We start from the raw sequence: 24,497 nt of genomic DNA on the forward strand, positions 1-24,497 counted from the left end.
TTGACCAGCTGTTGGTAGGAAATATGCTAGAAGCCTCAGAATTTCATTAAAAACACCATGTTAGTGCGGTGGTGCCTCATGCCTTTAATCCCTGCACTTGGAGAGGCAGAGACAGGCAGATCTCTGTGAGTTTGAGGCCAGTCTGGTCTACAGAGTGAGATCCAGGACAGGCACCAAAACTACATAGAGAAACCCTGTCTCAAAAAACAAACAAAAAATAAAATAAAAAAATAAAAAACACCATGTAATAGTGAGGATTTAAAGAAAAATTTTTCTATCACTTGGCAATAAGCCAAGGAAATGATAAGGAAAATGTCCTACTTGCTCTTTGTATATCTCCACTACCTGCAAGAAATAATCCTAAGGGTACTCAGAGAAACAAAATTTGGCAAACATATATGTTTCATTTTGCAGTATTTGAACATTTAAGTATGTATGCCATACCATAAACATGTATTCAGGATTTCAATGGGAAACTGCTTTGAGTTCTGAAGAGGGTGATTCTGTAATCACACCTTTATTACAGGTTATGGCCATTATGGAAACAACTGCGTAAATCAAGGCTGACAATGCTCCAGCATATGTCCCTACTAAAGTGAAACAGTTGTTTTCATATTACAACATAAAACATACTACAGGTATACCACCAAATCCTACAGAACAAGCAGATCTAATCATACTTTACAAGAAATGCTTAAAAAAACAGAAAGGGATAATAAGGACCCCCAAAGATAGATTGCACAATGCTTTATTAACTTTAAATTTTTAAAATGATAATGAGAAAGGGTAGGCAGCTATGCAGAGACATTGGATAGTAGGAAAAATGCTGAACTAAATCAGCCTGTATACATTAAGGAGGTGTTGAATTCAGAATGGAAACCAGGATATGTGTTATTTTGGAGAAGAGGTTTTGCTTTTGTTTCCACAGAAGAAAAGCTATGGATGTCATCAAAATTGATAAAGAATGGATTTGAACATGAGAGTGCTCTTGATTAGTAGAGATGATAGTTCATTGAACAGCTTGGCAATTCAACTTCACAAAAAGGAAACTCCCTAAATTTAAGATTTGGGCAGTGTTTTGTTTTGTCTCTCCAGGAAAATAAAAGCATCCAAATAAGGAATCTAAAGACCACTGGACAAATGCCCTAAGGAAAAGAGCAAATTGGCCTAATGGTAGAGCACACTTCCAATAACATAAAAATCTCATAAATCTTCCCAAATGTTTGTTTCTGCTGTTTTCTACAAACATACAAGGGAAAAATAGTCTTTTTGTAGTCCCACTTCAATTAAAAAATAAAGCTGGTTTTGGAGATGGAGCATGGCTCTCTCCTCTAAACCCATGCATGCTTGTTAAAGGATAATTTAAAATCTCTGTCTCATGTCAGAAGAGCCACATAGATTGAAACAGAAGAAAAATAAAAATTAGGGACTGTTCTATTGCTACTAATCTCATAAAACTTTAGTTTTATTTTGACTCTTTAAAATTTTTCTTAAGATATAAATATTATCCCAAAATTTATCATAAATATATATATATATATATAAACTTTCTGTCATGATATTAATGATCAGATAGAGTACTACTGATTCTAGAAATAGGCTTCATCTAGCTTCTTATACATGATTTTCAGCTTGAGTCTGAAGCAGGTAACTAAGAACTAAGTTTGTGTACTCCAGTTGTATTTAATAGATTGTGGTCCCTTAACCTTACTGATATCTGCTGCATATGACATTTAAATTGTTTACATTTCCTGCAGTAAACAGTGACAATTCCTAACAGTGACCTTTGAAGTCTGCAAAAGATGGTTGGGGACCCAAAATGATGAATACACCTGGATTGTGATGATGCCACTAAGCTGGCAAACACCACCCAAAGATCAGCTATGGACTACAAACTACTCAGGACAATTTCAAGTCAGTTAGCTAAGATTGTCCAGCCTCATAGACTACGCCACCCAGGACTTCAGATAAAACTTGCATTATCCCATTACATTGAGACTGGACAACAGCTAGCTTACCCACGATGTAACCATTTTCTTAATTTTCTCTGGATCCCCTAAAGATGATGTCACCCCCAGGCAGTAGAACGTAATTTTATGAACACAACACCCGCATTTCCAAAAGGCAGAGTGGTTGGGTTTTGGACATTCAATGGATGTTTGTCATCATTTAGAGGGGTTGGTCACAAGTTGTTGAGGGGCACACTAAACAATGGAAATGAGATTCAGGAATCTCGTTCTGAAAAGAAAAAGGGGGATATAGTCATGATAGGATAAAAGAATAGATCATTGTGTCAACTTTAAAACTAGAAAAATGATTACTGGTCTCAAATATTTCACATTGGTATGCATTTTCATATATTATGATACAAATTTCATATATATGATACAAATTTAAGGTTATTTTTGTTATGCTCTATAAATGTTTCTACTCTTATGTGAGGTATTTTTGTATATTGAAACAAATCTAAGGTTATTTTTGTCATACTGTATTATATGCTTCTATTACTTATTTAAAGTATTGTACCTATGGCACTCATTTGTAATTGTAAAGTTCTAGTCCTAGAAACCTATATAGGATAAAAAAGAAATATAGATTAGTAGTTAGTTAGTCATCTATAACAATCAAACTTACAGTCATGTTAGGTATCTTTACAAGGTCAAAGAGAGACACATTTTAAATAGATAGATTGTCTTCAAATACTTTAGAGACCTACAGGCTATTACACTTTAATGTTTTAATGACAGCACTTTTCATAACAGTGAGACATGTCTGCTCCTGGCAACCCTCATCTAATTCATAAAAGGATGATGGCCATCAAAGAACCTCCATATGGAGTTTGCTTTCTTTATAGCAAAAGCTAGCAATTTGGGCAAGAAACTGCCCTTGTCTCAACTGCTGATGGTATGTTGTCCAAACTGGACAAGCAGGACATGAAAGAAGGTGACTGTCAAACTTTGCCAAGACAAAGTAGGACAGTCCTTCAAAAATTCCCACTTCACAGTAAAATCTGTCAGATATTCTAACTCTGGAGGCCAAAGATGGATGCCCCAATGTTACAGAGGAACCTTGGGTGACTGTCTAGGTAGTCAGGTGACTCTTGTTTCTATAGTTTTGGAAGTTGCTTTCTCTGTACTTCCTGCTTACTCAGGTAAATTATATACTTCTTGGGTCTCTGATGGACTTGAAGACTAGATAAGAATAGTTGTTTCCCTTAGACATAATAGAAAGTACATTAGGTACAAAACTTTGGACTCTTCAAGAGAGGATATATAATGAAATATTTTTTCTAAATTTACCAAATATTAATGGACTGGACATTGAAAATGTATTTCATACTTGGTAATTGCTTTTATTGTATACAGTTTTGCATTGTTAGAATTAAAACCCTTCCTTTTTACTTAGAGAAAAGGGAGAAATGTTGGAAGAGACTTATCTGTACAGACTATAGACTGTGCCAATAAAGCAACCTTGAATATAGAATGGAGTCAGCATTTGACTGACCAGGATTAGCCATAAAGTTCTTGGAGGACTTTGCAGGGCAGCTAGAGAGGACAGGAAGAGACTTGGGAGAAGTTCAGGGAAATTTGTGGCGCTGGAGTTTACAGAGAATATAGAGAGGTCAGCCAATTGCTCCTCTTTCCCTGGAATTTTCAGGTCTTTATCTCAGTTTCTGAATGCTGGGTTTTTATTATTCTAGAACAAATTAGGTAATGGTTTCATCTGGCAGCTATACTGAGCAATATAATTGCCCACCCATCCTGAGACAAAGGCTCTATAACCTGAAGGACAGAAATCAGGCTGGGATTGACTGGCTGATATGAGCTATTAGGGACACTGTTAACATCACCCATCAATATTAGAACCTGGAAGACAATACAGGAAGGACAGACAGACATCACTGGGAAGACTATTGCTGTGGGATGTTCTGTATGTCAAATGTGTTGCTCTGATTGGTTAGTAAATAAAGCACTGACTGGCCAGTAGCCAGGCAGGAAGGATAGGTGGGAGAAACAGAGAAGAGAATTAGAGGAAGTGGAAGGTTGAGGAGGGATGACTGCCAGCCACCATCATGACAAGGGAAATGTAAGGTGCTGGTAGGCCATGAGCCACATGGCAAAATATAGATTAATAGAAATGGGTTAATTTAACATAGAAGAAGTAGATAACAAGAAGCCTGCCATGGCCATACAGTTTATAAGTAATAAAAGAGTCTCTGTGTTTATTTTATAAGTGGGCTACGGGACTGCTGGGGCTTGGAGGGACCTAGAGAGAAGCTCTCCAGCTGCAAACGGTGCACAATGCCTCGAGTTTCCACCTTAAACCTGACAATATTTAATAAGCAATTCAAAATGGAGCTAAAAACAGCTTCCTAGTTGTCTCTCTCAAGTTAGCAGCAGCCTGCGTGTTTGAGCTACTCTATGGCGGGTTCGTGGCATGCCTGCATGTGGGCTTGACCTACACACTATGTTACACAGAGGTGTTTCCAAGCTGTGCACTATGCTGTGTGTTAGATATAGTTTTTGCTAGTTTAAAAAAAAAGGGGGGATTTCTGGGCTACATGTTGCTTTACTAGAACTGCTTCTGATAGTTGATGGTACACATGGCTCCAGACCCAGAGCTGGTGGTAAACTGTACTACCACCATGTTGGGAAGCTGAGGTGGGCAGAGCCAGCAACCACAGCAGAAGTTTCAGTATTAGAAATGCTGCAGTTTAAAGCAATAGGTTCACAATAAGGCAGATTCAGATGGAACAAGACTATAAATGCTTTACAATGTGTGTAAAAATGTACGTAGGCTTGGAAGAGAGAGAGAAAAAGGAATATATACAGTTATATAAAGAAATATATAATTTTTAAAAATAAAGTCTTTAAAGAGACAGTAAAGGTAGTCTAAAAAATAAGCCACGTAAAGATGGATATTACCCAGAGAATCTGCATTGTGTTGTCTTTGGGACTTTTAACTTCAGAAAAACATTTGATCGTAAAAGCTGCTGAGTTAAATATGTAAATTTTAAAGGTACCTTAACTTCAAAATTTGGATATGAGGATATGTTGCTTTGGAAAAGAGGCTCTGCTTTTGTTTCCACAGAAAGCCAGAGCTATGGATTTGTTCTGGATTAAGATGCATCAGGTTTGACCAGCCAAGACCCCCTGAAAGGTCTCAAATGACACCATGGCCCAGATGATCCAACATCCAAAACAGTTTCAAGGCAACTGGCTCAGATGATACACCCTCATGGACTACTCCATAATCCTAAAATTGTCTTTGTGTCCCCAAAAGATACAGCGCTCCCCTCCAGCAGGAAGTAGTAAGAGAAACTACACCCAAATTACCAAATATATCAATTTCATCTCCATTTGGAGATGAAATTAGCTCATTCCTTCTCTAAACCCAGGCATATTGCTAAAATAAAAGTTTAAGAGATTCTTGTGTCCCAAATCAGAAGAGCCCTCTGGTGTGGGACAGATAAAAACCAGTATTTTTATTTAAAACAGGTTGATCATAAATGCAACCTGTTTTCTAAAGAAGAAAAGGGGATATGATATAGATATGATAGGATAAAAGGGTAAATTGCTGAACCTACTTTTAAAGAGCAACAACTTGTTTGAAATGTTTTACATTGGTATAGATTTTAGTTTATTGATACAAACTTAAAGTTAATTTTGTTATACTGTGTGTATATTTCTACTCTTGTTTAAGGTATTATGTTTGTACAGCACATTTAAAATTGTAATGGGTAATTAAAAAATAGGTTAATAATTAGTCATCGATGAAAATCATACTCGCAGCCATGTTAGTTAAGTCTTCTAGGTATTCATAGATATGTTTCAGATTCATAGGTAATCTTCAAATACTTCAAAGACCTACAGAATATGGCATTTAAAATATTTTAAAAATTTAGACTTTCTGGACAGTGATACATGTCTGCTCCTGGCAGCACCAATTTACATCACAGAGGAGGATCACAGATGGGCATCGAAGACACTCCATTATGGAGTTTATCTTCTTGGCAAAAATAGTCATTTGGGCAAGAAACTGTTCTTGCCTGGACTGCTTGATCGACTGGACATGCAGGACCCATAGAAAGGTGACCACTGAACTTTGCTTGGTGAAATGGTCCTTCCGGTTTCTGCTTCACAGAGGAAACTGCCAGACATTCTACAGGACACAGAGAGAAATGACTGAGAGACTCTAGCCCTGTGGGCTGAAGACAGATGCCCCAACTTTACAAAGGAACATTAGGTGACTGTCCAGGCTACCAGCTGTCTCTGTCTACCCTTCAAGACTCCCAAAAGTTGCTTGCATCCTTCTCTTGTTTCTAGGGTAATATTATATCCTTCTGAGGTCTCTGATGTAGTTGAAACTAGATATAATGTTCCTTAGTTATGATAAAAGATAAGTTATATATTAAACCTTAGACTCACAAATATAAGATAGATAGGATATCTTCTTTATGTTGCCAAGTACAAATAGACAAGATATTATAAATAGACTAAATATTGTAACTGTAATTCTTGCTTGATAATTTTTTTGTTATAAGTAATTTTACTATGTAAAAGTTAAAACCTTCCTTTTTGAAAAAAAAACAAAGAAAAGGAGAAGTGCTTTCACATGTTCTGTATGACAAATGTGTTGCTCTGATTGGAGAGTAAATAAAACACTGACTGGCCAGTAGCCAGGCAGGAAGGATAGGTGGGACAAGCAGAGAAGAGAACTGGGAGAAGTGGAAGGCTGAGAAGGGGACAGCGCAACCACCACCATGACAAGGGAGATGTAAGGTACCGGTAAGCCACAAGCCACGTGGCAAAGGATAGATTAACAGAAATGGGTTAATTTAACATAGAAGAAGTAGATAACAAGAAGCCTGACATGGCCATACAGTTTATAAGTAATATAAGATTCTCTGTGTTTATTTTATAAGTGGGCTACAGGACTGCTGGGGTTTGGCGGGACCTGGAGAGAAGCTCTCCAGCTATAAACTGTTTTTTTAAAAACAAGGTCAGACAAGACTGTATTCATAGGAATGTAAAAAAAGAGACTGTCAGGCCCTAGGGTCTGATATAGGACTCTAGGGACTTTCATGAGTTGTAACACATTCTGAGATGGGCTTCACAGTGATGCAGCTGCCTTTGAGTCACCCACACTATTATTCTCACTAAGGTTCACTAAGAAGCTAGACTAGGCTTTAACTGTTTCATTGGTCTATTGCATAGTTGCCACCTGTGTGGTTGTGGTGGTTTGAATGTAGTTGGCCCCCATAATGTCAGAGGGAGTGGCACTACTAGGAGGTGTGGCTTTGTTGGAGTGGATATGGCCTTCTTGGAAGAAGTGTGTCACTGTGGGGGTGGGATTTGGGGTTTCCTATGCTCAGGATACCACTAATTGTTCAGTTGACTTCCTATTTCCTGCAAGATGTAGCACTCTCAGCTCCAGTGCCACATCTGCCTGCACTCTGCCATGTTCCCCATCATGGTGATATGTACTGAACCTCTGAAACTGTAAACAAGCCACGACAACTAAATGTGTTCTTTATAAAAGTTGCAGTGGTCATGGTGTCTCTTCACAATCATCAAAACCTGAAGTAAGACAGTGGTGAAAGCCATTTCTTCCCACCTCTCAGGAAAAGTCACACAATATCATTCCACATGGAACCAAGAACAAGCAGTGTTTATTTTCCTGTACAAAACTTAGTTCACTTAGCGTATTACCCACAAGGTCCATCCATGTTCTCAAAACACAGAATTTACTTCTCATAAAGCTCAGTTGTATTACAGTGTGTTCATATATCACATTTTCTTTGTCCAGTCATCCACTGATGGATGAGTCCTTAATTTTCCATTCTTGCTTTTTGAGTGACAAAGCAAGGAATAATATAGATCTTTGCTCTGTCTTCAACAGATCATTAGTCCCTGTGTTTTACACACCCCAGAGTGGGACCACTGGATCACACAGCTGACATTGCCTTTGGTGCACAGAAATTTTCAGTTTTTGTGAGGCCTGATTTGTTGTTTAGTTGTTATTGTCACCTCTGCTTTTGTGTCAAAGTCAAGAGTATCATTGCCAAATCCAATGTCACTGAGCTTACATCACAGATTCTCTTCTAAATGTTTTATAAACTTTGTTATTGCATTTAGGTATTGATCTACTTAGAGTCAATGTTTGTATAAGGAATTAAAAAACGGGACTTGGGCATGGAGTAATCCTCTGCCTGAGCATCCTCTGTACTGCTCAACTCTTAGCATACTTGTCAAAGATCATTTGGCCACAGGGTAGAACTGATCAGAGGGATGGTCTGACTTGGTGCTCTTTCTGGTTGTGGCTGTGGTAGGTTTTGCTGCAGGTGGTTGATTTGGTTGTTTTTGAGATGGGTATAGTCAGAAGTTTTCCTGTGTCCTGCCTAGACCCTGCAGTCTGGACGAATCTCTCCCACCCACATCCCACAGCCTCTTGATCCCAAATAAACACACAGAGACTTATGTTATTTTCAAACTATATGGCCTAATGGCTCAGGTTTCTCACTAGCTAGCTCTTACATCTTAAATTAACACATTTCTATGAATCTATACTTTGCCACATGGCTTGTGGCTTACCAGTACTTTACTTCTTGCTTCTCCTGGTGGTGGCTAGCAGCATCTGCCCCACTCTCCTTTCTTCTCTCTCTCTCTCTCTCTCTCTCTCTCTCTCTCTCTCTCTCTCTCTCTCTCTCTCTCTCTCTCTCTCTCTCTTTCTCTTGAATTTGCCTGCCTGGCTCCATCCTGCCCTGCCATAGGCCAAAGCAGCTTTATTTATCAACCATTCAGAGCAACACATATTCACAACACACAGAAAGACATCCCACAGTGATGGGGTGTTACTATGTAGCCCTGTCTGGCTTGGAACTCACTTGTAGTCTAGCCTGATCCTGAGCCCATGGCAACCTGTCTCAGTCCTTCAACTACTGGGATTATAGGCATGACACCCCACAGATGGCACCATATTTCTCTTTTTTTAAATTGCATATCCATTTAGTGGTTGTTTACTGGTGGGAGGAACCTGGAGGGCCTGAGCATTGTGCCCACAGTGCTGATGCCTGTGGTGGGAGAAGGGAGTGTGCTTTTGGATGCAGTACAGGCCTAACAGTCTATTCTAAGTCGAGGCTGGGTTCTGGAAAGAGAGTCACCTGCTATATTACAACTGTGTGTCACCAAAGAAGGTTTGTCTTCATACCCTTGGCTGGGAGCTCTGAGAGTTGGGGGACTATGCTGGTTAGTTTTATATCAACTTGACTCAAACTAACTCATTTGGGAAGATGAAACTCCTGTTGAGAAAATGCCTCCCTTCCACCAGATTGACCTGAGGGAAAACCTGTGGGACATTTTCTTGAATGATGATTGGTTTGGGTAGGTCCAGCTCTTTGGGGGTACTGCCATGCCTGGGGTTGTGGCCCTGGATTGTGCTGTTTTATTACCTCAACAGAGATTCTAACTAAGACAGAGTCCCTATGAGAAAAAGTGGCCATTTAGAGTACACTCAGCCTTGACATTCTTAACTCCTGGCCACAGGAAACAGAGAGGTGAATATTTACATTGACCACAATTAGGACAACGAGAAAAAGATGTGATCATTAAAAATAACTGTAATTTTAATGTAAAAATTGCTATATGACTTTCTCCCATCTTCAGAGTCTTCCATGGACTGCCAGAGTAAATATGATTTAGGCTGCAGCCTAAAGCACACTCTCTCCCCACCCGCCACAGGCAAAGACTTGAAGGAAGACACATAGCCAGCCTAGAAACATAGTACTTATGAGAGTACTAGGAGAGAATACCCTGCTTATTGCCTCACCTCTCCTAATCTACCTTCTCACAGAAAGTGCACTCCCCAAAGGAACCAACAGATGTCACACACAATCAGAGGGTTCTTGTCCACTTGCCTGATGTGGATGAATTTATCATGATGTTTCTTCTCTTTTTTGTCTATGACAGGTAAACCTCCAAAACCAAAAGAACATCGACCCTCATCAAGGGGTATTATTGGCATTGTTGCTCAATGTCTGATGGGGCTGATTGCAGTAATATTTGTTCTGGTTTTCCTGTGGCGCAGCCGTCGTAGCAGGTGAAGTGTCTTACACCCTTCCACTTACTCTTCCATTCCCTCCATGCTCAGAAAGGAAAGAGGCTTCCTTCACTTTATGTCTGGACTCCATCTTCTTCTTTGCTATGTGTCTGCTGTTTTCCTCATATCACTGCCTTCCTATGTCCTGTACCCCACTGTCTGTTGGTCATGGTCACTCCTTTCCCTGTGACGTTTGGGGATAAATGACTTCATCTTTCACCAGGGAGCCACAAATTGAGAACAACGTTAAACAGATGGACAATGAGCCAACCAAAATCAATGAAACCCCAAAGGAAGCCTCAAATGTGAAACCTTATAACAAAGAGAAGAAAACAGTAAATTCTTTATTTTGTTGTCACAGCAGCAGGGATGGAGGGAGGGACTGAGATAGCATAGTGGAGGCAGAAGAATCAGGGTCTTCTTGACAAGTGAAAGAAGAACCCACCAGTGGGAGACAAAGGAGTGTGGGTGTGAAGACCAAATATGCAGAACACTGAAAGAACAGATCCTTGGGACCGGGATGTCCCACTCAACCAAAGTACCATCCTAGCACCAGTTAGAAAACAGCAAATTTGATGGGGTAAAAGGATCAAAGGCTAGGAGGGGCTGGTTAGATTGGAAAAAGTGGCAGCACCAAGAAAGGCAGTGGCAGCCATGGTATGAATGCACAGGAAGGACACCAAGGAGCTCCCAGGAAACATTGGCTCCCAGGGTCCTTCCCAACTGAGGAACCAAGCAACAGTAACAGTGTCTCCCATTTCTTTAGGGCAAGAAGTAAGAGCATGCTCAGTGAGGACAACTGGACACCATCCACCCACAGTAAGTAAAGGCACTGACCCTCGGGAATCAAAGGTCCCACCACCTGCCCGTCCTTCCATGGCATCCTGGACACCAGCCACTGTCTCCTGTCTGACTTACAGAGCAGATCTTCTCTTCCCAGACTCTGGCTGGCATTATCTTTAGTCTGGCAAGCAGCTCCCAAATAAAGACATGGAGACTTATTATTAATTATGAATGCTTAACCTTAGCTTAGGCTTGTCCAACTAGCTCCTTCACCTTAATTTAAACTGTTTCTATTCATCTATGTTTTGCCTCAGGCCTTTTTCCCCTTCTTTCCTGAGCCCAAATTCCTCCAGCTACTTACTCTCCTGCCTAGATGTCCCACCTATATATCCTCCCTCGCTATTAGCCATTCAGCTTTTTCTTAGACAAGTCAGGTGCCTTAGGCAGGCAAAGTAAAACAGCAACACATCTTTACATAGTTATACAAACACAACACATCTTTACATTGTTAAACAAATATTGCACAACACCAGCCCTCAGGTGCCTTAGGTCCTCACAGATTTCCCAGCCACGGAAGACCAAGTCAGTGCTGAATGGAGACTCAGTCCACCTAGACTAGGCTGGCATGAGGGGACCACATGTCCAAGAGCAAGTTCCTCACTCGAATGCCTTCCCTGCTGTCTGTGAAGGTTGTGTCTGGGTGCCATGGGCCACTGTGCTCTTCTTTGTCATAGGAACATGTCAGTGACAAATACCACTGAGGGAAGAATAATCAAGGCTTTGTAAACTTGGAGAACTCCTTAACTGAATAATCCAGGTCTCTGTCCTTGTTACCTCTCCTCTGGTCCTAATAAGCTAGGTCTGTGAAACAGATTCTGTAGGATGCAAATCCTCTAACTGAACTTGGGCATCACCCCCTTCAACCCCCACCCCACATCTACTACTACTTCCTGCTGCCTCCTTTGGCTACAAATCACAAGTAGCTTTTCTTGTGATGAGCTTTTCACTTCCATGATCTGGTGACTCTTCTCTTGCTTCCCTGGGTCACATGACAACTCTCCTAATGAGGTAAGCACTGCCACTTTCACTGTCCGCTTCCTCTCAGATGACTCTGGAGACATGGGGACACTCAGAGCCACAACTATGTGTCCTTAGTTCCTTGTGCAGCAGATGAGGAGCTGCACCTCTCTCATGCTTAGCCTGCTCACCTGCATTCTGTCCACTACAAAAGAGGTTACAGGTGTGGGTGAGCTAATCCCTGTGTAGTTCCCAGCACAGACCCAAAGGAGGAAAGGCCACACCCCTCTCCCTTGTCTCTGCTCATCTGAACCTGCTCTGGCCTTCAAAGGAAAGACTCCATTCCAACCAGTCAGAAGTGCAGGCTCTGGGATCTCACTGTGTCCCCTCCTCTGCCCAGCACCTTAGTCCCTTGTAGCCTGGCAGATATATTCAGTAAGAGACATCCTGTCGTGTAGAAGACTGGCAGGTTTCTTAGAGAATGACGGGAGGCATGCTCAAAAGTGAGGGTGGACATTGGCCAAAGGGCCACTGCAAATGAAAGGCCCTCAAGGAGCGAGAGTAGACAATGGCCAGGGACCATGGGCTGCATGTTAAAGTAGGCCGGGTGCTATCTTCTAAAGTCTCTGGCACAGGAGGCCTTCATGAGATGTTGTTCTGTGAAGAACAAACAGATCATGTGAGTTGACTATAAAGGAGGGGACTATTGTATGTCTCTGTTCTTTGCCAGAAGCCTCCAGTCGCATAGTAACTTATATTCTTCTTAGCAATTGAGATGGTCCCTTAGAGAATTTAAAGGCTGGCAATGTAGTCCTATTGCTAGAGTGCTTGCCTGGCTGCCCCTGGCCTTGGTTTGATCCACAGAATCACAGTGGAGCACACCTGCAGTCACAGCACATGGTCCCTGGAGAACATGGGGACTCACTGGGCTACATGAGAGCTGGTTCACACCAACACACACACACACACACACACACACACACACACACACACACACACACAAACTAGGTTTAGGGCAGATGAGATGCTTTAGTGTGTAAAGTGCAGTTTACAAATCTGACACCTGAGTTCATTTCATGAACCCTGAGGTAAAAGGAGAGACCCCTTCTGCAAGTTGTCCTGTAAGATGTACCCATCGTCTTTCTGTCTGTCTCTGTCTCTCTCTCTCTGTCTCTCTCTCTCTCTCTCTGTCTCTGTCTCTCTGTCTCTGTCTCTGTCTCTGTCTCTCTCTCTCTCTCTCTGTGTGTGTGTGTGTGTGTGTGTGTGTGTGTGTGTGTGTGTGTGTGTGTGTGTGTATTTGTAGTCTTGAGACTGACTGTATGATCATACTTTTCAGGTAGATGGAGCTTCACATTATTTCCTGAAAAACAATGTCCAACAACCCAAATCCATAACTTCAGCCTTCCCATCTCCACCAGCAACAGCAACGGTCTTCTGAAATAAAAACACAGTGATGAGACCTGTCCCATTAGCTGCTGCTCATGTATTCCCAGTCTCCTGCCCCTCACTGGGTGGGTGGGGAGTGGCAGAGGGTCCCCAAAGGACACAATCCTGCAACCCCAGCGTTCAGAGTCAGCAGAGAGAAAGGCAGATAATGGATTGATTGGGTAGCCAGTGGCTAGCAGGAAGGGCTTGCTGGTGAGGGATTGCACCCTTTAGACCACAGAGCAAGAGAAGTTTATGAAGTCCACTGTAGGCAGGGAATCAGCTAAGTAGTGATCAGAAATCTGGCTGTGGCAGAGAAAAATGGGCTGTGGTAGGGGATGACCTCCACTGGGGAAAGCCCTCTGGCAGGTAACTATGTGTGTAGGTTCCTGGCATGTGATATCTGCCACTAGAAGGATGACAATGTAATTTGGCTTGTGTACAGTTCTAGGAGTCCAGTTCTAGCAGCCACTCTGTACCTATTAGCTGACATGGGATTTTTCCTGTACTCATGGCAGGCCGTGAAATCCAAGGTCCTACAAACAGGTTGGTCACAGCTGCAGTTCCATAGTGGAGAGATACAATCTCCCCTGCATGTCCATTTGGGATTCCATTTCAGCTCTCAGCTGTGACTTGTTCTCTAGTGCCACAAAGCTAAGTGGCCAAACCTTCAGCAAGCACATGAAGCACTCCTCGACATTTGCCCACTATGTTCTCAGGTCTTCCTTGCATACACTACTGTCTCCTTAGCTCCCCGAAAGTAGCTCCTTCTCTTACTGGGGAATGTCTAGTGTCCTATCACATACTCCGGATTCCTCTCTAGCTCATACTTCCTGCTCTTGTCACCACTTAGCTCTGTGGGCCCTCTGTTCTAATTGCATCTGTCTCCCTGTACACCTCTGCCCCACTACTGTGACAGGAGAGTAGTGATGGAAAAGGATGCATCAGGAAAGAACCTAGTTGACCCAGAAGACTCGAAGCCTGTCCCTACTTGACTTCATACAGTCGAGCATACTCAAGAAATGCCAGAATAGGAGCTGGAGAGGTGGTTCAGTGGATCTAAGTACTTGGCTGCTTTTCCGGGGACTCAGATCCCCATCAACCACACAGCTAAAAACCTTTTGTAACTGTAGTCTCAGGGGATCTGTTACCATCTTCTGTCCCCAGAGAGTACCGGACACATACATAATGTACACACATACATGCCAGCAAACCACCAACCACCACCAGCACCACCATCACTACCATCACCGCCAACACCAGGACCACCCACATACACAGGCATAGAGGGACAGGCAGGGAGTGTACACAAACACAGAGCAGTGACCACTAAGTAAGGCCCTATAGAGGGCCTTGTGGATCCTAGCTTCTACATAGGAGCTCAGTGAGATCAAAGAAAAATCCAAATGAGACCACTTTGCATTCATAGTTACCTCTGTGCTGACACATATGGACGCCCTGTCTTGGATCAAGACCATGGCCGTCCCTCTTCTGTGTCTTTACTTTGCTCTTTGGAGCTCACATACCAGTACTCTTTGGGAACTTTCTTCTGTTATATCCATGCTTGAGATCCATTGTTTGAGAAATAAAGCAGTGGCCGCCCACATTTCTATATTCCCCATGGTCTCATGCCCTGGTGAGGTGTGGGCTCATTTATCATGAGCTGAGCTCACCACACAGAAAGAAACCAAGTGACTTTGTTGCCATCTTGGATGGTGACTTTATCAAGATAGAGGTGACCATGTGACTTGGCCATTATCTTGGTTAGTGACTATTGAAATAGTTTCCAGTATTGAGAGCCCTCAGAGGATCACTGCACTCCTAGGACTTCCTGTGCCACAGGCAGTCAGGTACACATCCTCTTCCAACTTTTCCATTTTAATTTCATCTTCTGTATTCCTAATGGGATCATGGAATTGGGAGACTCAGAAGAGACTCCAACATGGGCTCTATTAACACATGATAAAAATCAACACTTGTGTCATTTTTTTTGTGGGGAGGGGGCCGTTCAAGACAGGGACTTTCTGGGTAAAAATTCTGGCTGTACTGGGTCTTGCTCCATAGACAAGGCTGGCCTTAAACTCATTCAGATCTGCCTCGCTCTGCCTCCTGAGTGCTGGAATTAAAGGTGTGGGCCACCACCACCCACTTTCTGTGTGTCTTAAGGAGGGTATACCCAAACTCCATGGTGCAGTTTTTGGTTGGCACATTGTTTTGTAAGATATATTTGCAGCTTTCTATAGACTTGCATTTTTCCCAGCCGTGTGCCTCCAACAATACCAACAGGAGCTAACACTTTCAAACTGCCAGTCTTTTAATGGAGAGAATAATAAGAGAATCCCCTGGCTAATATAAAAATCGTAAGATGATTAATAAATGTCACCAGTATAAAAAAATGGACACTTATAAAGATATACAAAATAATATATGAATTATCACTCATAAATTTTGAAGAGGATGGAGAGCCATAGGTTCATTTTTTTAATACCAGGAACTTCTGGTAGATTTAAGCATAGGATTGGAGGAGGAGAAAATGACTTTTCTACTGTGGGGATAGAAGTTCCTCTTTTCTAGTTAAAACAAAGGGGAATAAATGTTTTCTATTATCTAAATCTGTAATAACAACTAACATGTCAGTATATGTGTGCCTTCTTTTCTGGGTTGTATACAGAGATTATTCCCTCACATCAAGGTCATTTTTGATAATGTGCTAGGACGCTTACTAAAATGTGAACATTTTTTTTGTGTCAGGTTAGAAAAGGGATTTAAAAGTCCAAGCAAAGAGTGTTGCTTTAATCCTGAATCAGAAAAAGCTTGGTAACTAAAAGGATGTGTGAGCTAGTCTTGATATGTTATATTAATCTATTCATGTAGTTTGGACTGGACTTTTCTTTTAATAAGGAGGTATTGCACAGCAGCTCTGTTCTGAGTCAGACAGCTAGCATATTCAGGACTCCTACTGTGCCTGTTTGGAAAAGATCAACAGCTGGGCATGTGGAGAGCTGGGTCTTTGAGAGGGTAAACAAGATTGACAGGCCTGTGCCCAACTAACCAAAAGGAAGAGAGGTAGGACCCAAAGTGACTGAATCACAAATGAATAAAGAAATGTCACAACAGACACCAAGGAAATTCAGGATATTGTAAGGGACTACTTTAAGAATCTATACCCCAATAAGTTGGAAAATCTAAAAGAAATGGATGAATTTCTAGATTCACCCAAACTACCAAATTTAAACCAAGAAGAGATCAGTCAATCTAACCCCACCCAAAACAACAAGGTAAGATTCTCTGTTCGGGTCTGGCAGTGAGTTGTGGGGCACACTTGCAGAAGTTTAGGGGCAGTGTACTGGCTAGTAGTACATCAATTTGACACAAGCTAGAGTCATGAAAGAGAAGGGAGCCTCAATTGTGAAAATGCCTCCATAAGATCCAACTGTAAGGCATTTCTCAATTAGTGATCAATGGGGGAGGGTCCAGCCCATGGTGGGTGGTGCCATCCTTGGGCTGGGGTCCTGGGTTCTATAAGAAAGCAGGCTGAGAAAGCCATGTGCCCCAAGCCAGTAAGCAGCACCTCTCCATGCCTCTGCATCAGCTGCTGCCTCCAGGATCCTGCCCAGCTTGTGTTCCTGTCCTGACTTCCTTCAGTAAAGGACAGTGACGTAGAAGTACAAGGCAAATAAACCCTTTCCTCTCCAACTTGCTTTTTGGTCCTGGTGTTTTTTGTCAAAGCAATGGAAACCCTAAGACAGGCAGTGATGCTGTTATTTCCCAGAGAAGGAGTGTGAACAAAAAAAAAACCACTGTACACAAAACATCCAGGAGCAGTCCATGCCCTCCTTACACAATTCTACCAGGCAACTGAGTGCTCAGGAACAATGTCAAAACCTTCCAGAACAAATGAGGAGGTGAAACCTCATTCCCATATACCTTCAGAGAGGTGAAAACCCCTAAAGGGAATACTGCAAAAATCAGTTTCAGAATTATAACCTTGACTATGTTTCAGGAATGTGGGTGAGTTTAACATTAGAAAATCAACCACTTCACCAACAAACCATCTCTCCAGTCTTGGGCATATACCTAAGGAATGCTCAATCTTACCACATGGACACATGCTCAACTATGTTCATATGTAATAGGCAGAACCTGGAAACAACCTAGATGCCCTTCAACTGAAGAATGGATAAAGAAAATGTGGTACTTATCCACAATGGAGTGTGTAAAATGGAGCAGTAAAAAACAATGATATCATGAAATTTACAAGAAAATGGATGGAACTAGAAAAAATCATCTTGAGTGAGGTAACACAGACTCAGAAGGACAAACATAGTATATACTCACTCATAAGTGGATACTAGATGTGAGGGAAGGGATGGCCAGACTGCAACCCACAACTCCAGAGAGGCTAGCTAACAGGGAAAGACACTAGGAGGGACACATGGATGACCCTGAAGATGAGAAGAGAATAAGATCTACATGAGCAGACTGGATAGGGAGGGGTAACAGAGGGTGAGGAGTGGGGCATAGGAACTTAGGGAAAGGAAGGGTCAAGCTCGAACAGGGACAGAGTGGGAGGGCAGGGAGGAAGATACCATAATAGATGAGGACATCCTGGGAATAGAAAGAGTCAGGGTGCTGGGGAGGCTCTCAGGAATCCACAAGGACGACCCCAACTCGTTCTGCTGGCAGTGGTCCAGAGGGTGCCTAGACTTGTCTACTCTGGTGACCGGTCTAGCGAATAACCTAGCTGTCATCATACAGCCTTTGTCCAGTGACTGATGAATCAGATTCAGAGATCCACAGCCAGGCACCAGGCTGAGCTCCAGGAATCCAACTGATGAGTAAGAGGAGGGATTCGGCAGGTGAGGGAGGTCGAGATCATGATGGGAGGACATGCAGAAATAACTGGTCACACTAGTGGAAGCCCATGAACTGTGGACTGCTGGCTGTGAAGACCCCATGGGACTAGACTAGGCCCTCTGGATATGGAAGACAGATGTTTGGCTCAAACTGTTTGGGGGACACCCAGACAGGGGGATCGGGATCTCTCCCTGGTGCATGGACAGGCTTCTGGGAATCCAGTGCCTGTGGTGTGACGCCTTGCACAGGCTTGGTGAGTGGGAAGGACCTTGGACCTGCCTAGGCTCAGTGTGCAATTCTCTGCTGACTACCCATGGGAAACCTTGATTTGGGGGATGTGGGGATGTGGGGTTACTTAGGAGAGAGGGCTGGGGAGTGTCTGTGGGTGGTATGTGAAGTGAGTAGAAAATTTCTTAATAAAGAAAAATGAAAAAAGAAAAAAGAAAAGAAAATCAACCACTGCTTTTTAGAAAGTTAACATATTAACCAGAAAACCATGATCATTTGAAAAATAGGAAAATGGCCTTTAATTCACACCCACCTGTGATTTAGGTACCAAAGAAACAGATTATGAAAGAAGGCAACCCTTTGGAATGATACAGATATCTACTAAACCTAAAATTAAACACTGTGATAAGCCAGTGGTTTTGGACTAAGCCCTCAGTCAGGTCAATATGGAGACACTCACACTGTTAGCCTAATTTTCTAAGTAGTGCACATATGTCACCTATGGACTGGTGTGTGCTACTTTGAGAAGCCGGGCTTCACTCAGTCATAGGTGTTGGTCATGGGTAGCAGATAGGGTTGAACAAATCCTTAAGTTTGAGATACCTCACTCATGTTTTCCACCTGTAAATTCTTCCAGAGTACATTGCAGCCCCACATTTTCTGAACCTGTCCTGATTTTAAGGACAGTCTCATTCTAGACACAGGAATAGAAGCCACAATTATTATTTTGTCTTTGACAAAATGTCAAGTATCAGGGTCAATGGGGACCCATGAGAACACTGCCTGACAGCAACACACCCACCTCCTACAGACATTCTCTCTGCCCAGCCCGTGGGAACTTCACAAAAGCAGAGAGCACACACCTGATACCCAGAGCATGCAGAATCTGAGGCCAGAGCCGCCACAGGCTTGGTGAGCAAATCCTCATTTGGAGTAGAGCTTTAGAGGAGATATGTGCCTAAGGGCCAGGCTCATGATTCACCTCAGACCACAGGAAGGCCAGAGCTCTGGGCATTTCCAGGTATGATGCCCATGACTTTGAGGTAAATTGAGGTTTGTGACATACAGTAGGTACCATGGATTCACAAAAGACAGAGGGGCCAATCATAGGGTACACTTTGCATGTCATATGGGAAGAATGAGGTTGTGTTAAGCCCCCTTGGCCACTGTGACCAAGCTTCATGGTCATGTACAGTTAGAAGTGGCATGGGGCAAATGCTCCACTTTTTGCAGGTGGAGGTGTAAGGACAAGGACAAAAAATTCAGGAGAAAGTAAACAAAAGTGTGTCAACCACCCATCCAATGACCACTATTTACTCTTACATTTTTTTTTCCTGACTATTTTTTATTATTATTTGCAAGTGTGTCTCACATAACCCAGGCTAGCTTCAAACTCAGTACATAACCAAGGATAAATTTGAGCTTCTCATCCTCCTTCGTGTATCATCATTGAACAAAGTCCTGGGGATCAAGTCCAGAGCTTTGTGCACACTAAGTAAGCTCTGCCTACAGAGTTACATGCCAGCCCTCAAATTTTTACATTTAAATAAATATTTGTTGAATGGTTCTTAATTTCTCATACCTGAGACTGTACATGTGTCCAGGTGCACACACACAAGCACATGCATGCATGCACACCTTTGCTTCTCCTAGGAGGATATACACACTTTGACCAGCACCAGGAGAAACACTTGTTAACAGGATGGTGCTGAGATGGCCAGTTCAGAGTTCTGTGAGGGCCGAGAGGGACCTGGAATTGGCAGAGGAGATGAATCTACAGTTAGAAAGCAGGAGTGGAGTCCTGACTCCCTGGAGAAGGTAACTATTCTCAACACATTGCCACAACAGGGATACAAGTGACAGTCCCTGGATAAAGACAGGCTGGTGGTGGCCCAACCATCCATCTCATAATGGTGTAGAATATGAGGTTTGTGTCACAAGTGGGTAAGAAAGAGATTGATAGCCACATGGAAAGAGAACCTAAAAACTAAAACCTTCGAAACACAAAATTTAAAAACTCTCAGAAGCTAAGAGTACTTGCTGCTCTTCTGGAAGACCTGAGTTCAGTTCCCAGCACTCACATCAGGAGGTTCACAGCTGCCTGCAGCTTCATATCCAGGAGCAATGATGCCCTCTTCTGGCTTCAATAGGAACCCCACACACATGTGGCATACTTACATATATACATACATACATACACCTGTCAGAATGGCTACGATCAAAAACACCAATGAGGAGGAGCTGCTACTTTGGGGACCCAGGGCACCACTGAAAAGGCTAGGCAGCCTGTGAGCATCACAGGGCCTAGATGCAGTGGGTTCGGGGGTCCCAGCTCACTCAGGAAGCTGTGGAGTTGAGGCTTGGCTGCATGGGAACTAGGCATGGCTGTGTGCTAGGGAGGGCTGTGAGCAATGTGGGGCCCAGATATGGCCGGCAGGTTCTGGCTGGGCTACCGTGTGGACACTGGGCAGAGCTGGTGGGAGCCAGCAGGAGCCTCAAGGAGCTCATAGTGTGGGGGCTGGTAGAGGACTACAGTCTGCCATTCTCATGTACTTGAAAATCTGAGGTTAACAGCAATCTTTAGTCTCCATGGTGCATGCCTTCCTCGTCCTCTTCATCTCCCATGCTGTTGGGTGGAGTTCCCAAGACCTGCCCTGGGCTAAAACCTGATCATGGTCTGGCTCCAAGAATGGAATGACACTGCCTATGATTGATAAGCTACCGTGGCTATGTTTTAAAGTTAACCAACGGTTTCTTGTCTGTGGTAGAGTACTGATGCAAATTTAGAGTTATTCTTGTTATGGTATATGGATGTATTTCTGTTCTTGTTTAAAATATTGTAACGTTACAATATATTCTAGATTATTGAGGGAAATCACAAGAAAGACTTTGGTAAGAGTTTCTGTTTTAAAAGAAAAGAAAAAGCAGAATTTGTCGAGAGTGAATGTCTGATTGATCAAAGGAATGGATTGAGGGTACATGGAAGGTTGTAGAAGGTCAGAGGGGATGTGATATAAACTGTTTGTTATGGTTTCTTATACCTGCAAATACTGAATTTGAAAGTTAATTCTGGTTGGTTTTCATCTTAAAAATGGCTAATGATTCTGCAAACTGCTTATGTATGTGTGTGTGGGGACAGGTATGTGATTTAAAAATGTAAGCTAGCTTTAACTGTATGTATGTATGTGTGCAACTTGGATCCAATTGTGTGTATGTGTGCAAATAATTATTGTTTAGAAAAACGAGCTTTAAACAGCAACCACGTGGCTCCCTCCAACTTGGCTGGTGACCTCATGGGCAGCCATATGGCTGGCAGCCATCTTTTACTAAGGTTATAAAGATCTACTCAGGTTAACACCTGAGTACTTATGTCTTTACCAAGTGTTCAACAGCAAGTTTCTAGAGAATTTAAATAGATGGCAACATATATTTAATAAATAAGATACTTAATAAATATTAAAGCTACACATCAATGCTTTTATACACAGGAATATACCTTGCTCTGGCAGCTATACTGTGTAATTTACGATTTACCCATATAATAACATGGTAATGGTTTTAAAGACATAAAAGGATCATAGGGAACAGCTGAGGTTTGCAAATGTATGGCAGGACTAGAGTTCCAGAAAGAGTCTAGTCGCAGTAGTGGAATTTAGCAGTTTGAAAAAAAATGCCAGTGTCAGGTGATGATCACCGGAAGCACCAGCCATAATAAAATAGAACAGACAGACTATGTATACGCTGCCAAAAGTAGGGTCAAAGAAATCATCCAAGCCTCTAAGTAAAAGAACCAAAAGGATTATAGATGAATCCCAGATACTGAATTTTGGGATTGTTTGCACTCTGGAGCTTAGCTTTACTTTATACAGATTGTGATAATGCCATGTTTTCTCCCCCTTAAAGGAAAAAAAGAAAACCTATTGTTGATATTACAGAAGACATTTGAGAGATCTTAATCTTTTAAGAACAGTTTTTATAGTTAAAAAACAATGACTTAAAAAAAATGTTTCTCAGCCGGGCGGTGGTGGCGCACGCCTTTAATCCCAGCACTTGGGAGGCAGAGCCAGGCGGATCTCTGTGAGTTCGAGCCAGCCTGGGCTACCAAGTGAGTTCCAGGAAAGGCGCAAAGCTACACAGAGAAACCCTGTCTCAAAAAACAAAAAAAAAAAAAAAAAAAAAAGTTTCTCCTTACCCAAGATACATTCAGGCTTAAGAATGTTGTCTAGCCTCCTTGTGTTTGCTAAGTTTGTTCTTAAAAGCATTGTTTTTAGGCTACTTATTATAGACTGTTAGAGAACATAAATAGTCAGTCAGGGTAAGTAAGTATTGATGTAATGTTACACGGATAAGTTTACTCATTTACTCAGTCCCTTGCATATATTTTCAGGGTTGAGCTTGAAACAAGTAATTAGAAACAAAGTTTGTCTATTCAGATATACCTGGACAGCCCTCATACTTCAGAGATCTGCAGAATATGGCATTTAAATGTTGATCTAAAAGCTTATTATATCAGATAGGCTTCCAGATCATAGCAGTAACCCAAGGTCTCCAAAGAAGATTACATGCGAGGCACGACAACATCTCCGCCTGTATTATGGCACACTGACCACAGGGCAAGATGCCCAATGCCTGGCTTACCCGAGAGCTGCAGGAGGAGGTAGCATATTTTCAGGAGCTGCTGATGTCTCAGGAACTCTCATCCTCTGCTCTAGGAGGTCTGAAGGTAAAAGAAGGCAGTCCTGGAGGTGCTCTGTCAGCTGCATCATCTCCTCCCACCCCAGCTACACCCTAGTCTCCTCCTCCACACAATGGGGAGATGGATCCCTCCTTCTCCCTCAGTGATGAGCCCCAGATTGGGCCTGTGGAGGCCATGGAGAGACTGCAGGAGTTGGAGAAGATTATTGCCAAGCTGAATGAGACTTGGGAGGAGAAGCTTCATAAGACAGAAGCCCTGAAAATGGAGAGAGAAGCATTGCTGGCTGAGATGGGCATGTGGCTGTCTGAGAGGATGGTGGTACTGTGGGTGTCTTCTCTCCAAAAATAAAGAGAGAGAGAGAGAGAGAGAGAGAGAGAGAGAGAGAGAGAGAGAGAGAGAGACTCCCCATCTAATAAATCTGAATGAGGACCCCTTGATGTCTGAGTATCTTCTCTACCACATCAAACATGGTGTCACCAGGGCTGGCCAGGTAGATGTGGACATCAAGTTGACTGGACAGTTCATTCGGGAGCAACACTGTCTCTTCTGAAGCATCCCTCAGCCTGATGGAGAAGTGATGTTCACATTAGAGCCTGGTGAAGGAGCTGAACGGAAGCTTGTGATGGACCACTGGTGCTGAAGTCAGGAAACAGGATCGTAATAGGCCAGATGGTGAGAGAAGATTGATGCTGTTCCAACTGGTGCCTCCAACACTATGGAGACCTGGGTAGGGTTTGGTCCCTGTAATTTATAGAACTGGAAGCTTCTTGGTCTGTACTCAGATATAGTTTATCCTTCTCAGATTTCTGATAGTACTGATGGCTAGGCAAGTTCTAACTTTGTCAACATGGCAGCATCAACCAGATCCTTCTGAAAGGCCAGAGCTAGCTCATTAGCTCACTTTTAGGAAAATGTTCTAAGATATAAAAGTTTAAGTAAGTCATAAAGGTTCAGATATGAGTCTAAGAAAGGTCTGAGGACAGAAAAGCTCCTAAGCTTTGAGGATCTCAAAAAAAATAATTTAGGATGAGATATGTTTCAGATTGCTCTCCTGTTCTATGGTTCACAGCTTAACATTTAGGTGTCCTGATGAGCTGGTAGAGCAATGACTACTTACTGTTCAACCACAAGCTCAACATTTTAGATTTATTTTAGGTGTCATCTAAATATATCTAAATGTAAACCTGAAAGTGCTTCTCATCAGGTCAAAAATCTCTGTCCAATTTATATCTGGCTTTCTGGACAGAAGGAAAATGCACAAGCTTTTAACCCAAATCTGTAGTTCTTGTTGGGACTCAAAAGTATGAGTCAACTTCTGCTGTTTTATAAGATACCCATTACCTGCTTTGTCTACAATATAGATTTCAGTACAGATTGGTAATACTAATGTATC

The 24,497-nt window shown here is 42.4% G+C and overlaps 1 protein-coding gene and 1 long non-coding RNA gene across 2 annotated transcripts in view; one reads left to right on the forward strand and one right to left on the reverse strand.

Annotated features, from left to right (window-relative positions):
- The window catches only part of LOC102923426 (cell adhesion molecule CEACAM1-like), a 52,059-nt gene extending 38,690 nt beyond the window's left edge, over positions 1-13,369 (forward strand). The window contains exons 5-8 of the mRNA XM_076573653.1: positions 9,969-10,098; positions 10,322-10,433; positions 10,865-10,917; positions 13,235-13,369. Coding sequence (XP_076429768.1) covers positions 9,969-10,098; positions 10,322-10,433; positions 10,865-10,876 — 254 coding nt within the window. The 3' untranslated portion in view covers positions 10,877-10,917; positions 13,235-13,369. The remainder of the gene's footprint in view (positions 1-9,968; positions 10,099-10,321; positions 10,434-10,864; positions 10,918-13,234) is intronic.
- On the reverse strand, positions 1,148-23,120 carry LOC121825310 (uncharacterized). Its single transcript, XR_013051893.1, has 4 exons — positions 23,047-23,120; positions 19,991-20,158; positions 19,012-19,102; positions 1,148-2,238 (listed from the first exon to the last, which is right to left on the reverse strand). It is a non-coding gene; the product is annotated as an uncharacterized LOC121825310 (long non-coding RNA).
- Between the last annotated feature and the right edge of the window lie 1,377 nt (positions 23,121-24,497).

This window comes from Peromyscus maniculatus, chromosome 1 (genome assembly GCF_049852395.1).
Source record: "Peromyscus maniculatus bairdii isolate BWxNUB_F1_BW_parent chromosome 1, HU_Pman_BW_mat_3.1, whole genome shotgun sequence".
Lineage (NCBI taxonomy): Eukaryota > Metazoa > Chordata > Mammalia > Rodentia > Cricetidae > Peromyscus > Peromyscus maniculatus.